The 17,195-nt window shown below is 57.1% G+C and overlaps 1 protein-coding gene across 1 annotated transcript; it reads right to left on the bottom strand.

The window, feature by feature from the left end:
* Window positions 1–1,191: 1,191 nt before the first annotated feature.
* On the bottom strand, window positions 1,192–15,327 carry LOC135317788 (electroneutral sodium bicarbonate exchanger 1-like). Its single transcript, XM_064474212.1, has 25 exons — window positions 15,127–15,327; window positions 13,700–13,781; window positions 13,137–13,271; window positions 12,669–12,804; window positions 12,293–12,453; window positions 11,174–11,362; window positions 10,977–11,065; window positions 10,687–10,844; window positions 10,225–10,312; window positions 9,805–9,951; window positions 9,530–9,621; window positions 8,912–9,086; window positions 8,629–8,762; window positions 7,788–8,033; window positions 7,578–7,683; window positions 6,490–6,651; window positions 6,154–6,267; window positions 5,628–5,789; window positions 4,777–5,028; window positions 3,920–3,988; window positions 3,209–3,382; window positions 2,970–3,107; window positions 2,421–2,518; window positions 1,809–1,913; window positions 1,192–1,549 (listed from the first exon to the last, which is right to left on the bottom strand). Exons 3-24 carry the CDS (start codon window positions 13,240–13,242, stop codon window positions 1,826–1,828), a joined length of 3,084 nt encoding a protein of 1,027 aa, XP_064330282.1. The 5' UTR covers window positions 13,243–13,271; window positions 13,700–13,781; window positions 15,127–15,327; the 3' UTR covers window positions 1,192–1,549; window positions 1,809–1,825.
* Window positions 15,328–17,195: the final 1,868 nt, after the last annotated feature.

The following is a 17,195-nucleotide window of genomic DNA, read 5'->3' as shown; positions in this document are numbered from 1 at the left end:
GCTGCCCAGAGGGGCTGTGGGGTCCCTTCCCTGGAGACATTCACCCCCCGCCTGGACGCGGCCCTGTGCCCCTGCTCTGGGGGTGCCTGCTCCAGCAGGGGTGGGAGGGGGTGAGCTCCCGAGGGCCCTGCCAGCCCCCACCACGCTGGGATTCTGTGAAAAGCCCTCTGATGTTGGCCTTTGCTTGTGACGTGCTGCTTTCATCCTCCCAGAGCCATTTTGTATTTATATCAACTGTATATTTTCTATAACCTCATTCACCTTTATTTTCTCTCCCCTTTGCAAGGAGCAACAACCTGCCGTTGGCATCTCGGGTTGGGTCGATGCACGAAAAGGCTCCCGCAGCGGATGGGAGAAGCCGACGGCAGGAGGGGGTGCGGCTCCGTCCCAGCTGGGCACGGGGCACCGCCTGCAGATGCCAAGAGCCTGGAGCCCGTGCTGAGCCCACAGCGAGGCGCAGGGATGCAAGGGCACCTTTTCTTCCAGGTCCTCCTCTCCTCCCAGGCTCCAGAGCCACCCGACCCGACTGTGCGTGCCAGGGGTGACACCACGGCCCAGCAACCCCCCAGACTGCGAAGGGAGCACAACAACCAGCTCTGCTTGACGGCTTCTTCCTGCAAAGCGGCAGGAAGGGAAAGGCAGGAGGGAAAAAGCACCTGCCCGCTTCCCTCCTGGCTCGTCCCTCCCTGTGAGAGAAAAGGCTTTGCAAGGACAGGGGTGCAGAAGAAACCACACAGAGTCCCCGGGAGGTAAAAGGCAGGGAAGCGGCGGAACAAGGCAGGGGACAGCCCCGGGGCGCAGAGCCCCACGCCTCACCTGCCCGCTCCCACGACCACACGCTGCACTCAAGGCGCTCCATGTTCAGTGCTCCCTTCCATTCAGGTGACAGCCAGGGGACAAGAAGGGGGCATTTCTGCACTTTGCACCTTCCCGGCCGACGGCAGAGCCAAAGCAAAGGCGAGAAATCAAAACAAGAACCAAAGGGGGCGGAACTGGAGCGCAGGCAGCAAATGCTCGTCCTTCGCCTGGGCCCAACTGCTCGGAGGGTCCTTCCGCTGCCCCGCCACGGAGGGCGTCCCTCTCGGCCCAGGGAGAGACGCGGGAGTGAACTCAAGGGAGGAGCCCGAGCCAGAGCACGAACCTTTTCGGGACGAAGAGGCAAGCGCAGAACACGTCACACCTCACAGAAGGTGTTTGTGTACATTCAGAGTTTATATTTGGAGAAAAGAGAAAGGCGAGGAGGAATTGGAGACTGAAAAAATAGCCCTGAATGAGGGAGCGGTAGCAGCCCCTCGACCACTACAAAACCGCACCAACACACGCACGTACACACGGAGGCGTAACAACACCCAGCTCCCACGGACTGTGATGCGCCCCTCAGTTTGCTGCTCTGGGGATACTGAACGCCTGAAGCACACCCAGGGTAACCGACAACATCTGCATGGCTTTAATGGGAATCCTCCGGCTGAAGGGAAGCGGTTTCTCCCCGGGCCTGCGTCGGCACATCCCGCAGTCACGTTCTCACTCCTCTCCTTCAGAGTCAACATTCCTAGTCGTGAAAACCGGGCCGGGGGGAAAGAGAAGAACAGGGAGAGCGTCGTCAGCGCCAGAGCGGCCGGCTGCTGCCGATTCAGCCCCGTGTGTGGCACCAGCCCGGCAGGGAGGAGCTGGTTTGCATGCCACGGCCCCTGCTGCCTGTGCCCAGGGCCGGGCCGCTCGCTCGGCAGTGCTGGCCAGAGCACGGCACAGCCGTAGGCACGCGCCGTCGCCGCAGAGGAGCACGGTCGCCCTCACGGGCCAGCCTTTACCTCTTTCCTCCCCAGAGTCAGAGCGTTTCCCTCTTCATCGTCAGCACCTTCCACACGGTCATGTTGGACATCTCGTCTGAGATATTAATCTCCGAAGGATCAGCCCTGCAATAAATATTGCCCAGGGCAACGCGTGATTCTGGGAACTGACGGCACCAAGTGCGTTAGCGTCGGCGAGAGGAACAGGGGGGCTCGGAGGAGCAAAGCTCAGCACAGGCACAGGGGCCTTTGCCGCGGGAGGAGGTTTGGGAGGCGAGCCCGAGAGCTGCAGAGCAACGGCTCCGTGCAACGGCTCTCGCTGCTGTGCAGCCCTGGAGCGGGCTCCTAAGCCACTGCTGCTACAGATCATGCCTGCAGCTCCTCAGCTGGAAGTACGAGGCTCTCCAGCTGCGTAAAGTCACTGACGATGAGGGTGCCCGGGCTCAAACGTGAGCTGTGCAGCCACTCTGCTTGGAGGCAGAGCCCTGCCATCGCCTCCTGCAGCCCTGATTTTCCCCCCAAGCTGACTGCTGGTGCCTAAGGGATGCTCAGGAAAGAGGCAAGTGGAGAAGATTGGGCCAAACCCCTGCAAATCCATCCTGCCAGGGGCCCTGGGCCTCCACGGGGCTTTACCTGTCACTGGGTTGCTGTGGGATATCCAAGCCGCTGGTCTCCCCCAGTTCCAGATGAACGCAATTTGCAGCAGCAGCTGCCATCGTCTTCTGGGACTCCTGGCGTAAAAAGGGACAAATCAATTTCTCCGTCTGTGACCAAAGTGGAGAGAAACACACCAGGCGGTAAAAGCGCTGCATGTGCCCTCTCCTTGGGACCCATGGCAGCTTCAGCTCTTAGTGCAGCAGGGTATCGACCTCCGCTCCAAACGTTTTGCAAGGCTTAAAAACACTATTAGCAGCAAATCTTCCCACCGTGAGTATCACCATCATCATCATCTTCCTCACCTTTTTTCCTCAAAGACTACTTTTTAAAATTCTCCCTCACTCAAGTGTTAAGCTCACTGCTAATTCAGGGAAAGACACGCTGAAGCTGTGGGATCCGGGCTATTGGGATCTATTTCTATTGCGTTCTGCTCCTCCCCCAACATTTCAAGACCAGCTGGGACAGAAAGAGGCCATCTCACAGCCCAAGGGAGACGTCCGGCCCCGAGCCCCCAGCAAGCGTTACCTCTTCCTCTTGGGCTTCGGTTTTGGCGTCGCCCAACCTCTGCTTCTTGCTTTCTGGCATCAGGTCATCCAGAAAGCTGAGCTCTCGCTTGGAGAAGCAGAAATCCATCACTTTGCGCACAAAAACGAGAGCCAACACCTTTGTGAGGAAGAGGGAAGATGCGGTGAGGCCAGAGGCGACGCTACATCTCCCTCCAACGCTGCAAACCTCCCGCTGCCGACACCGGCAGCGGCTCTTACCATCATGGGAAAGATGATGGCGGCACGGGACGCCTTGATGCCCCAGAGCAGGACGAGGCAGATCAGCTGGATGGCGGTGAAGAAATGCACCTTTCGCAAGGGCACGTGCCGCAGGTAGATGAAATCCGGCTGGTGTTTCGCCGGCATCCAGAACAGCTTCAAGCGATCGAAGAACTGCAAAAAGCCAAGGGGGAAAAGTTGCCACCGTGGGACTGCGGAAGGTTTCTGGCCCTGTGGAGACGCGGACGCAGTTCTCAGGGTCTCGCTTGCAAGGAGAGGTCGCGGAGCCCGCTCGCTTCCTCCTGGGAGCAGCCCCCACTTTCCCTTCGCTCCACCCAGCTTGCCCGCCAGAGCTGCCCACCAAATTGCAAGGAGTCCACGTTCTTCTCTCAGCGCCATTTCTTGGCCCACCCAATCCCCCGGCAAGGATTTCCACCGGTGGCAGAAACTGCCTTCCCTTGGCACTGAATTCCCCCGCTTCCACCTCACCAAAGCCCGACCTGCCCTAAGCCGTGACACAGAGAGCCCTGACCGTGCCCGCTCCCCCCGCCCTACGCCCCTCCTGGGCCTCCCCCGAGCTGCTGCTCACACAAAACACTTTCAGCGCTTGCTCCCGGAGAGGTGTTTTCCCAGGCCACTGCTTTCTGCCCGCTCCTACGGCCGGGAAATACCAGGGAGCAGGCGTGCCGCGCGCTGTAACAGAGCCCCTACCTGAATTCCTCTGAGGGACGACACACCCATGTAGAGGAAGACGCCGTAAAGCACAGGCATTGGGATGAACTGAAAACAAGAATGGAATCCTTCGTTTTGTTCTCCATCACATTTTCACTCTTACCACTCTCTTCTACGGGCACTGCCTGAAGTTGCCCAAAGCTCTGCAGCACCCACGGGCTTGGAGGTGGGTCGGATTTTAACCGGGAGAGATTTTGTGTGTGCGAGGGAGCCAACGCTCTGCTTCAGGCTGAACAGACTCTGAGTTCCCTTTTGTCACAATAAGCCTCTTTTCCAGAGAGGTGGGAGGAAAAGAGGTCACTTCACCCGTGCCACCGCGTACCGTGCTCTGTGACGGTAGAAAACCATTTCTACGTGTTCTTGTGGCAACGCGCAAAGGCGCTGGGCCTCCTTTTAGCCTAGAGATGGCATTATTTTGTGGGAGGAACACGCAAGGAAGCCCTCGGGGACCATTTCGGCATGTTTGGCTACTTGGAATGGCTGTTCTGAGGCGCTTGCGGGAGCCAGTCGCCACCGAGAAGGTGCTGCCTGTTTGAAAGGGAGCAGAGGTACTGCTCTGAACGCGCCTAATTGTAACCCACAAACACGGGTGGGCCTGAAAGACGCCTGAACATCAAAGCAGTCGTCGTGCTCGCTTGCCTCGAGCACAGCAAACTGGGGCCTGAAGGGCTGGAAAGCGTGACCAAGGCTGGTTCCCACCGCGGGTCAAGCCCCAAGGGCTGGGATTCACCTCCTCCTCTGCTCCACAACTACTCAGGCCTGGGAAGGGGGGACTCTTGTTTTTCAGAACCCCCCAAAAGCGCGTGGTTGTTGGGTGTTTTCCATTTTCCTCTTACCTTTAACACAGAAGTGAAGAAGACGGAGCAGCCCATGAGCACAAAGATCATCAAGCCAGTGACTCTCTGCTCTCGTATGCCCAAAAACTTGGGTTGTTCCCCGGGAGCTGAGCAGCCAGACTCTACTTTGAGGCTGTTCACATGGGTGATGGACAGGACGGTGGCAGCCACAAACCAGGGCAGCCCCATCACGGAGCACACCCCGAGCATCACGGCCACCACAAAAAGGTCCAGGTGGTACCCGCATCCTTTCTGCAGGGAGCAAAGCAAGAGGCAGAGTGTCCCACAGCAGAAGAGCAACGACAACGCCGCAAGTCACGCTCCCACCCTACTGAGCTGAAGTCAGCTTCTTGAAAATTTAAAGCAAGGACTGGAAACAAATCAGGATGTAGCCAGTCTCTGTGCAAGCCCCTCGCATGGAAATCTGACAGGGGCTCAGACAAAGCGGATTGCGAGAGGCTGCGTGATATCGACTTCTCACAAAAGAGACATAAAACGACTTTCTCTCTTCATTCACAGAGAAATTGCCACCACTTGCAAAGAAGATGCGACTCTGAGCTATCCCTGGCAGCTTTTCAGAACGATTCCTTCCCCCAGCTGCCGCTGGCATTTTCAAACAAAAGCCCTCCTCTCTCTTGCTCCCGGATTGATTTGCTGCTCCGAAAGATTGCCCACCTCCCCTCCCCTGCCCTTTGCTCCCCGGGTCATCAGTAACCCAGGAGAGCATCCTGCCACGCAGCCCGACCTCGTCCCACACCAACGCCTTCCCAAAGCTTTTGGAATAGGAGCTTCTCCCCACTCCTGCAGCCCACAGTGGGCTGGGGACGGGCTCATCTCTTGCAGCCCCTCACCTTCAGCCTGTGCTCCTTCCTGTTGACAATAACAGCCGTGATCTGCTGGTCCATGAAGATCAGGATGGTGCAGAGCAGAGCTGGGATGAGCGCAGCCGGCACCGTCCACCACGGGTTGGGGCCGATGGGGCTGATGAACCACCCGCGGTCATCTCTGGTCGGCTGCGACAAAGCACACGCATGTCACGATCCTCTCCCAGCCCAGCCACCTCACTGCCTTTCAGTTTCCCCTCCAGCCCTGGGGCAGAGCAGCTCCCAGCCCTGGCTTCAAGTCACCCTCTCCCAGGGGGTTCAGCACTGCCAGCGGCCTCTTTGCCAGCACCTACAGCTGCTTCTCCTGCGCGTCTCCAGAGCGGCGGGGCCGTCTTCTCGTTCCCACAAGGAAAGGATGTGCTCGGAGGTGGAAGAGGAGATGCTCACACCACCCGCATCTCCTCCAGACTCAGCCCCGTCCTGCCCTGCCCTGCCACCACCTTGTGGCATCCCCAGGGGCCGCAAACAGCTCCGCGCCAAAACACCCCCTTACCTTGAACACATGGGGCACGTGGAGCTTCGGGGACGGGATCCCAGTCACCAAGTCAATGAGCACCATGATGACGATGGTGAGGAAAACGGCAAAGTCGCTCACTGTGGCCCGTACCTGGGGCAAGAAACCAGAGCTGAAAGGGGCGGGTCGGAAATGCTACAGTGGCTTTGCACTCATGGAGCTGCGTGAGGGACAGCCCAGCCGATGGAGGGCTTGGCCTTCAAGGGCAACGTTTCCCAGCTCGACCAAGCGGTGGCAAATACTGCTGCGTGCTCCACGAGAGCCGTTTGGGGAAAAGAGCGTGGAGACTGCTGCTGGCCACCAGCTTCTACCTACTCTGGTTGGGAAGTAACGGCTGGTTTTGAACTTCTTCAGCAAGCTCGACAGGACAAAGGTGGAGAAGAAGAGGATGCAGCACCAGAAGAGGACATTAGGTGCGTAGGGTCCATCGCGCCCACAGGCAGGTCCTTGAAACTCGCCGTGCAAATACCGACATTCCTGCAGAAACAGAGCGTCAGCACACAAAGGCAGTGCCCGTGCGGCAAGGAAACCTCGGGGAACCGGGGGGTCACTGTGAGGCTCTTGGGCCAAGAGCCACGACCCTGTAACTGCTGCTGCCCACGGAGATTTCTAGGTAACCAGCAGCAGCAGCAGCACCTGAACAAGCGACACATTCAACTGCACAGAGGAGAGCGGAGAGAGGAGCTGTGACGGGACACCACGCCACAGAGCCACGCCACATCCTCCGCTTGAATGGCAGGTAACCACGGCTGGAGGTGACACCGGAGGGGAAGGACGTGCTGGCAGCTCTTGGGGACAGGGCAAGGGAACAGGGCAGGAGGGCTGAGACAGACGCGACAGGAAGGGAGAAGAGGCAAAGCGTCCCTTCCCAGGGCAGGGCTCCCAGGACACGGCCCAGAGGGGACGAAGACGCCCATACGAGCCCCCCACCCTGTGCCTGAGCTCTGCTTCCAGCAACAACAGCCCGAGAGACTGCTCAGACATGCAAATTCATGCCTGCGCCGACAGACACGCTGGGTGAGCAAGCCAGGCCTGCAGGTATTAGGCACCACTTCAGGAAGCCAATGACTCCCTTCCAGCATGAACTCAAGTCCTCCAACTGCTACAAGAATCAAACCACCCACTTAACCTCGCTCCCGGGCAGAAACACTGTCCTGCAACAGGCTTGAGGAGGACAGTTATTCCCCACAGCACTGGGGACCAGGTGGACGGGACAAGGCAGACTCTCCTTCACAGGACCAAGCAGGTTAAACCCCCCCATCAGACTGAAGCCGTGACTCTTCAGAGCAGCACCAGCACAGCTGGAAGCCCATCAGCACCGGAAGGCCTCTGACTTTTGCACCGTGCAAATGCCCCTGAGCCCGTGGCCGCGGCGCGAGGAAGCAGTGGCTCGGGCCACTTACAGTCACCGTGAGGTTTTCCCAGGCGATGCCGGACACGTTGACCTTGTTGCTCTCCCAGAAGCGCAGGGTTTCGTTGCTGGGACGGGTCGGTGCCTCACACTTACAGCTGGGAGGAGAGAAGCCAAGGCAGGGGTAAGGGAAAGACGACGGAGGCGCAACCCTGAGCTCCTGCCAAGGGGCAGCGGCGTTTCAGGAGGACAAAACACCCACGAGTAGAGGGTGAGGAGGTCGAGCTGGCTGTGCATGTGCACAGGGTAGGTCTCTCGCAGGTGACTCAGCTTCTCCAGAGCCTCGTAGATGAAGATGACGCAGATGAGGGAGGCAAAGGCTTCTTCGGTGAAGCGGGTGATGTAGCACACCAAAGAGCTGGCGTCGGTGGCCACCAGCACAATGCAGAAGGCGGCAGTCCACAGCCCGATGCACGCCCGCAGACAGAGATAGGAGAGCTTGTACTCCCTGGGAAACCAACAGAACAAGAAGGGTGCAGAGGCCAGCAAGAGGCTCCGAGCCGTGCCTGCCTGCCTTCCTTCGGGGAAAATCGGCAGCGATTCAGGAGCGTGTCAAGGCTGGGGATGGTAAATGCACTTGCCCTGTTCTACTACGGGCGGCCCCAGGGCTGCGGTGCAGGGGGGGGACCCGCAGGAGGAGGCCAATTCTTCCCTTATCACCATTTAGCAATTATCTTGGGTTAACGCCCTGGAAGCTAATGGAGGTCAGGGCCCTGTGGTGGAAGGTGGTGTTCTGCCACATCACCCCAACGCCCCAACACCAACCCCGGCTGGGTTTGCACCCAGTCACCTGCTGCCAGCGAGTTGGGGCTCAATCGAAATGCAATTGCACTAGCAGGGCAATAAGGATCCAAGTCATCCCAACCAAAGGATTGTCCTGGACAATCCCCATTTCACATGAAAAGGTCCTGCTTTTCAATACAATCATCAAAACACAGAAAACAACTTCAATCTAACAACTGCCACCGACAAAACCATCTTTTCTCCATGGCTGCCTTCTTGCGAAGGCTCTCGCAGCACCCAGCCGCGGCAGCCAGCCTTACTTGCAGAACTTGTAAAGGATCTTCTCGAACACAAGGACGGGTCCGGTGCTCCCGAGGATGGTGAGAGGCTGCCCAGCAAAGAGGGAATACACCACGCCGGTCATGGATGCGCCCAGCAGCGACTCCATGGCACTCTGGCCGGGGAAGAGAGGCAGCCGTGAATACGTAAATCATTAGCGGGGAGGGGGGAAACACCCCCAAACCCAAAGCAAATTCCCCGCAGCAAGGACTTTTGCGAGAGTTTCATCCTCCCCCATGCCACCCAACAGAGAGAGGTGCTCACTATGTGGCCATTGGTCGCCTCCCCCAGCAGCCCCCCAAAGGTGATGACAGGGGACATGCAGGCACAGTAGAGGAAGAGGAAGGACGCCAGACACTGCAGCCTCAGACCATCCCGGAAGTCGCTCCAGAACCACGGGGCCTTTCGCTTCACGTCCAGGATCAAACCTCCAAAGAGCCTGGAGGAAGGGAAAAAAAGAGACTCGTTTCCTGGAAGAGCCCATGGAGTTGTCCCTGCTGCAAAAGGACACTCGCAGGCACAGAAGAGCTCTCATGGCTAAGAAGCAGCAGTCGCCTTTACCCATTTTAGACCCAGCAAAAACTGACGCTCACCAAACAATCCCTCCAACAACAAGAGAAAGGAAATAACCCGGGAGCCTACCCTCTCTTCTTGCAACAGGCCCTTGCTTTCCGAAGCAGCAGAGCTCTGCCTGGAGCTATTTACACATCTGCTTCCATCCCAAAGCAAGAAACCTTGTGTGCAGTGATGCTGTGGCTCAGCTCAGCTGCCCACATCTCCCACCTGGACCCTTCACTAACCCCTAAATCCTGCTGGGCAGGAGCTGCATGCTCAGATTTCAGAGGCAAACAGGAAAAAAACCCAAACTATCACAGCTCCCACCTTCCCGTCCGCTCCAGTTCAGGACCACTGTGTTTCTCCGGCTCGCTGTGAGAAGCACTGTCATCGAGAGCTCCTGGCACCTTCCTTTTTTCCTGTTCAAATCCAGATAAGATAATGAAGAGACGTATTTGTCACCACGGGCTTGTTTTGCTTCTGGTCCGCGTGTGTGACTGGGTCAAACTGGGACCTCGTGACTCGAGGCCCCTCAGCACCATCCCCAGCCGTGCCGCCGTGCTGCCCGGCCCCCTCGCATCCCCCTCTGCCACAGCACCCACCTGCGAAGGGACGTTTTTGGGGGGCTCGATTCGGATCGATGGATCCCACTCTCCTGGCGGCAAGACCGTGACCTGATCCAGAAACTCGTCGACGCCGGCCACGAGGTCAGCCCGGTTCTTGGCTTTGTAGGCAACGTCGTGGAAAACCTGCCGAGGGGAGGGCAATGCCACCGCTGGGGACAGCGTGCTGGGGACCCCGGGGAGAAGGACGAGCCACAGGATGCACCCAGTGGGATTTCAGCCTCCAGGGGGTGGTGGCGGGTGCAAATCCACAGGTTTGCTTTGGGGCGCCAGCAAAGGGTGGCTCTCTGGAAAGCTGTGGGCAGCTGGGACAGCAACGCCTCTTCCTCGCTGCCTCGGACACAGCGAAAAGGGAAGGAAGCCCAAAACAACCCGGAGGCATCTCTTATCTCCTCGCACCTCATCCGTCATGAGAGTAGCCATGGACCTGCCGATCTCATGGTACTGATGGGCTTTTCCTTGCGGTCCAAGCAAAACAAACAGGAACCTGGGCAAGAGGAACAAAGTGAGGGAGAAGAACGTGTCCTTGCTCAAAGGGCACCCCAGGGAATGCCCGGGAGCTCCCAGCCCAGAGCACGGCTCGAGACGGGACACAGAGGCTCACCGCCTCCGCCACGCATTTGAAATTCATCACAACCGATGGTGGCAAATTTCAGTTTTGGGCCAACTCTCATTAGAATTGGCCAAGGGCTTTCAAAGATCCAGCAGGGAAGGGAGAAATGAGGGTGAGGAGATGGGAGTGGGAGAAATGTGCTTGCTCCCACTGCCCGCGTTCCCTCGGGACACCAAACTGATGCATGCAACTGGGTGTTGTGTTGTTGGGGGTTTGGAAAAGAAAAGCTTTGTGCTCCTCACGCAGACCTTGTGGGGATGGGAACTTCCATCAGGCCCGAGAGGAGGACAGCCGGGGTCAGGCGGACGAATGCCACGATGGGCTGGCGAAGGAAATCCAGCTCTCCTACAAGCACGTTGGACGCTTCAGCACCGGTGGGAATCTTCTTCATGAAGTGCAGCTCCGCCTGGGCACGACAAGCCATGTTCAGGCCCTTCCCCCAAACCCAAAGCCCACAGCACTCTACAGCACACTCTGCGGCCCCGTTTGCAAGAGCAAATCCGCGCCTAAAGGCGTCAGAAAGCCACAAGCGTCTCACCTTGCTTAAATCCATCGCGCTGCTCTCGTGGCTCACCCCACTTTTAGCTTCCGCAGCGGTGGCAGAAGGGTGAGGGGTGAGTGTTTGGGCTGGCAGGAAAAGGAAAGACACTCAGAAAGACGGACAAGGAGCAAGTGCGACGCTTCTCCTTTTGCAGGACAAGTCTCACGGGGCCAAAGCCCGGCAGAAACCCTCACCTGGCTTGTCGAGGAGGTGTGGGTCCGACTGCTTCTCGCTCACATCAGCAAATGAGCAGACGATGGGGAGAAGGTTGTTTCTTTTCTTCTCGTTCTGGTGGTGATGCTTCTTCAGAAGCACTTCTCGAACTTTTGCCCGCACGCCCTCGTCAAACTCGGCGGACTCTTCTTGCTGGCCCAGGATCATATCTGGGGACGGCAAAGGGAAATCAAGCCGGCAGAGAAGAAACCCCCGCCAAGTCCCGACCCCCGCAGCCCCTGGAGAAGGCTGCACCACGCAGGATACCCTAAGGAGGGCTCAGCCTTGCTTAGCAAGACATTTTCATACAGTTCAGCCTTTGCAATGAAAGCAAGACTTTTCCTGCGCTAAAAGACGCCATCAAAGCGCTTATTCATCCCTCTGCAAAGATAAGTATTTCCCGTTCTAAGCAATGCCACTTTCTGGCCAGACCTGGCCTTTCCGTCTGACTCTGCGCACTTAACCCAATTCTAGGCAATCTAGAGCACGGGCTTTCCCAGAGCTTCCTTGGCCGATTGACTGCAATTTGCCAAGCCCAGGGAGAAACGTGCTAAGAACGGCTCCGGCTCCTGCAGCTCCTGAAAGGGCTGAATGGAGACCTCCCAGTCACAGATCAGTTCTCCAGAGCCGCTTTCTCAGTCAACTTCAGTTACCTTCCCCACAAACAGACACTGCTTGGGCATCTGCCAGGTAAGCCCTGCCTTTAAACCCCTTCAATCCCGGCATGTTAAGAAGGCAAAGGGGAAAAAAAGAATGTGAGGAAACGGCTTGTAAGAAAGAGTTGATTTAAGGAGGTTCGGCTCCTACGCAGACGCCGTATTTCTAAGAGCAGCCTGTTACGCCCTCACACACACTCCTGTTTGGCTGCAGAATATTCTCTAATCGCTTCTGCAACCCCACAAATTGCTCTCAAAAGGATCCCGTATGGGAAGAAAAAGCTGGTGCGACTCTTGCATGCCCAGGCTACATCCAAACCCAACCCATGACTTAAAAACCCAGTGGGGCTTCTGGAAAAGGACCCGCCGCTGGGGCAGGGCTCGATTTGGGAGCGACTGTGGCCGAGCTCGGCCCTTCCCGGAGGGACGTGGCGCCCGCGGTACCTGCAATCTCTTCGATGCTGTTGGCACAAACGTCCAGCAGCACCGTGCCCTTGGTGATGCAGCTCCTCAGCTCAAAGAGGCTGTGCAAGGACAGCGTGGCCACGTAGGGCTTGCTCCAGCGATCGCCGCCGTCTTCCACGTCCTCCTCAAACTTCAGCCACCTGCGGACAGCGGGTGCCATCAGCCCCATTGCAAGAAAACAGCCCCGGCTCTGCAAGGCCTTTCCTAGAGCTACGGGGCAGCAAGAGGAGGCGACTCCTCCCATCGGCACCTGCAGCTGCCAAAGCTCCTTCCGTCCCACAGAGAGGAAAGCGGAGCCCAGGGGTGCCGCCAGCGTGGGGACCCCTCTCCCACCGCGCCCGCAGCAGGCATTTACCTTGCCCTTTCCTTCCACTCAGCACCTTCCCCCTCTTTCACGTAGATCTCATCCAGCTCGCTGAACAAGTCATGGGGGACGTGCTGCTCATCCTCCTCGGTCCCGAGGATGACCTGCACCCGCTGGGATGGGGTGTCTGGGGGCAGAAGACAAAGCCCCGTCCCGTTACCATGCCTCAATACGGCCCGTCACGCTCACATCCAAAGGGCCCATCGGCCTGGCACCAGCTCAGCCAGAAATACTGGGCTGGCCCCTCTCCCCTGCCTCTGCCTGGCCCTGCACACAGCCACGGAGAAGCATCTGCTCCACCTCTGCACAACGACGGGCAGCTCTCCTGCCCCACATTCCCACTTTTAAACCCGGGATCCCTCTAAGGAAGGCGAGCCGAAACCCATTAGGCATTTAACTGCCTTACAAACTTGAGAAAAGTTGGGGAAAAAGAGGGTCTTGCTAAATAACGCCACGTACAGCGGTAGCCCGGCTCCGTCAGGGCAGAGTCCTTCTCCCGTTCCCGTTTCCGATGCTTCTGGCTGTGGGGTCGGTGATGCCGGTGGCTCTGCCTCCCCAGCGGCATCCGCACGCCCACGTACAGGGTCCGGTGGCCTGCGAAAAAGCACCATTGGCAGCACTTTCGGCATCGCAGCAACGGTCGATGCGGCCGGTGCCTCTCGAAGCCACGCTTAAATCCCAGGAGAAGCACCGACTTCTCTGAATTTGATTGTCGCGGGACCTCCTTTTTCCAAGCCTATTTTCCTCAAACTTGGCAGAAACAGAGCAACAAGGGACAGCTCCGGCTCATCAAAGTGCCCTGAAAGTACCAAACCCCTTCTCCACCTCCAGCCTCGGCCGGACAACACGCACACTTGCTCATGAAGCAGCGACAGAAGGTCGCTCTGCTGTTTTAGTGAGAAGCCCGGCACGTCCTGCTGCACGTGACGCGACACCGAGCAAGGCACCTTGTAGGGATTTTGTGCAAGGGGAAAACGCGCTGGGCTGGCGGCCCCTCTAGCAGGGGCTCAGCAGAGCCTCACCTTCCAGCTCCTCCTTCTCATAGTGAATATTGGCGACGGTGCTCGTTCTTCCCTGGTCAATGACCGCCTCTTCGTCATGCCTCTGCTCAGCAACGAGAAGGGGAGAGTTGGGGCTGGCTGTGGAGAGCTCCCGTACGGGCCCCCGGCCACCATCCACCCCTGCGCCTGGGCGACTCCACGGGCATCACGCCTCTGCCTGCCTCCTCCTCCTCCAGGCACGGCCCCCGCTTCAAGAAGGGCCGGGAGCTGCTCGAGCAAGGCCAGCACAGAGCTGCCAAGATGCTCAGAGGCTGGAGCATCTCCCTTGGGAGGAAAGGCTGAGAGACCTGGGTCTGTTCAGCCGCACAAGAGGAGGCTGCACGGGGATCTCATCAGTGCTTATAAATATCTGAAGGGCGGGTGTCAGGGGGATGGGGCCGGGCTCTTTTCAGTGGTGCCCAACGACCTTCGAGGCACAAAGGGGAAGCTTTGGGACTATTGAATTGATGAGGTAAAAGCGCAACTGAAATAAATCCGCAGGCTCGAGCGCGTTCTGCGGGTGTCGCAGTGGGATTTGGGAGTCGCAGCTTGCAAACGCCCCAAAGCGGGCGACACAGGGAAAGTCCCCTTCTCTCTCAGAAACCACTTTGCCTCCGTGCCCCGCACAGCGACGCTAAATCTGCCCCCCGCAGCCCTCCCCGGTGCAAAGCATCTCCCCCCGCCCGTCCTGCCGCGCTCCAGGGAAACGCCAAATGGGATTTTGGGGGGAGTTTCCCAACTGTTTGGGGGTGCTTGGCCCCTCGGCAGAGCCCCGGCTGGGCTACCTGTAACTCTTCCAGAAGGGTCATTTTGGAACCCCCAGTTGGGTCCATCCTCACGTCGGTCACCAGGTTGGGGGGAGAACTGAACCTCCCGATCAATCCGGAGGCCAGAGTCCCTCAGGGCAGCGGGGCGAGCCCTTATAAAGCGACCGCTGATGACATCAGCCTCTCGGGTAACAATGCAGGCCATTATTTCATCCCCAAGATTCTGCCCGCTTGCAACACTCGGGGCACGGGGAGACACCACTTCTGCTTGGAGCAAAAGCTACCCCGAATAGAGAAATGGGGTGGCAACGCTGCATCCTGCTGGGCCAAGGGCTACCCGCCCTGGGAGGGAGGATTCATCTCGTTCATCCCACCCAAAGTGGAATTCATTACACTGATGCCAGCGTTATCATGGGCTGTGGGTAAGAGTGTCCACGGGGACAAACCGGGGGCTGCTCCGCCAGTGGAGCAGGGGACGCCCTCGTCGCCCCCCTCCTTGCCCCCACGTTTCCTTACTGGCAATAGAGGACTATTAGATTCTGATTCACATTCCACCAAAAGCCCCTGTTCTAAATATTTGGTAATTAACCCCTCTCACCCTTTTCGAGCCTCCCACTTCACAGGATATTGGTGGTGTCTTACCGGCCTGGCTCCAGGTTTTAATGTTGCTTTTACCGGCTCTGCCAACTTAGATCGTCCCGGGACTTCGCTCGCCCAAACCAAAGGAATCACTGCATTTTCCACTTCTGCGGGAACCTGCTCCTCCCTGGGGAATCCTGTAACATAAACACTCTCGCCTCTGTGGCTTTTGATTCTGGTATCCGTAATTTCATCTCTCCACCTTCAAAAGTTCTTTGTGCATCCAATTTACTTAATAGCTCTCGTCCTCCCAGAGGCAGCGGGCATTCGGGCATATACAGAAACTGGCGAGTTACCCATTGTTTCCCCAGTTTGAACTTTAAGGGCTCTAAGAAGGGCCAATTTTCGTTCTGCCCCGGCGTACCAACAACATCATCTGCGGATTTATGACTGAATTTCCCTTTACATGTATTCAACACCAAATAAGCGGTGCCCGAATCTACTAAAAATTCTATTTCTCATTCCCTAGCTTCAAGGTAACCAGGGGTTCAGCTCGGGTTGACTCCCCCGCTCTCCTTCGTGCCAAGCCACTTCAAGCATTTGACCCAAACCTCTAGGTTCAAGTGCTTCCACTTTCTGAAGTTTCTTTCTAATATCTGGGCCGATTGTCCCATGAATATAGAGGCCAAGTGTATTGCTGCTTCTGGGTTGTTTGTTTTTCTTTTTCTGGGTCCAAATTGGTACTTTTTCTGGCAGCCACCTTCAGTCTTTCCATAAAGGCTGAAGGGGACTCATTTAATTCTTGTCTCACTTCAAAAATTTTGACCAATTTCTTGCTTTTGCCATTGCCTGTCCGACACCAAATAAAATCCACCCCTGATATCTAGTCAGCATTCCCCTGGCTCCCGGACGATTAGGGTCCCACTCGGGATTTGTAGATGGAGAATTCGGATCCACTCTCCCCTGTAAATCCCCATTGGCGTGTGCTCCCTGCACCTGCCTTCTGGCTGGATTCCGTACCCTTGCCTTTTCAGTTCCATCAAGCAAAGTATCCAGTGTCACAAGTACAGCAACACTTTTTCGAGTTCTCACCACAGTTTCCCCCTTTCAAACCCGCTGCCACAGAACTTTGGGGATATATCCCACACTGGTTCTGCCACTCTGGAGGATTCCGCAATGGAAAGGGTAAATCCACGTAAGCCATGTCATGCCATTTCCCTTCTCTTTTGCAAAATAACATTAACTGCAAAATGGTGCTATATTGCTGTAATTACAGGGCAGATTCATTACTTCCCCTCCTCTCATTTGCAGCTCCTCCAGCCGGGTCCCATGGGTGCAGCGGGGGAGTGAGTGGGCAGAGCCGCCCCTGGACAAGCAGCCCACACCCGGGGCCGCCCAAAAAAGCAGCTCCTCCATAGAAACAGGGAGAACGGACAAAAAAATACGGAAAGAAAATAGGAAAATAAATAAATAAAAAACCCCAAACCAAGCCCCTCGTTTCAGCTCTTTCCCCAGGCAGCTGCTCCTGCCCAGGGAGGTGGATTTCCCCAAAACCCCCCCGTAAAAAAGCCCCAGAGACTCCTCCAGCTCCCCCCACCCGTCACAACACACGGCAGCGCCACAGCGAGACCTGCCAGGCTTTTATTGTCTCCTTTTCCCCATTCAAGGGGCGACAAGAGGAGAAAAGTCCCAGCGAGAGCCCGTCAGGCAACAGCAGCGCTTCCCGGCCGCCAGGCACCTTTGAGAGGGTTTTTCCCCCTGCCCCGTGTAATTCTCCTCTGCAGAAGGAAGCAGGAAACCCTGGCAAAACCAGGAGCCGTCCGAGGGTGTCTTGATACAAAAATCCGCGGATACTATCCTTCAAAGTCCGAAACTCCCCATAAGAGTAAGCGGAGTATCCAGAAAGTTCCCAAAATAAAACTCAATAGCAACAGAGTCACTGTTAAGCAGGCATCCTTTATTACAGCGCTGGGCAGCACTGGGGATTGATCCACCATGAGTGCTCCAGTGATTCGGTAAACTTCCAAAGATTATATGCTATAAAGTCATACATATTCATAAGATTCACGAGGATTCATTAACATATGTAAAAGCTCAAGCTGCATTCATAGTTGTCCTTTTAGTTGTCTTTG

Source organism: Phalacrocorax carbo, chromosome 27 (assembly GCF_963921805.1).
Source record: "Phalacrocorax carbo chromosome 27, bPhaCar2.1, whole genome shotgun sequence".
NCBI classification, from domain to species: domain Eukaryota; kingdom Metazoa; phylum Chordata; class Aves; order Suliformes; family Phalacrocoracidae; genus Phalacrocorax; species Phalacrocorax carbo.
The sequence above is the reverse complement of the archived record's forward strand: the minus strand, read 5'-3'. Positions and strand labels throughout refer to the sequence as shown.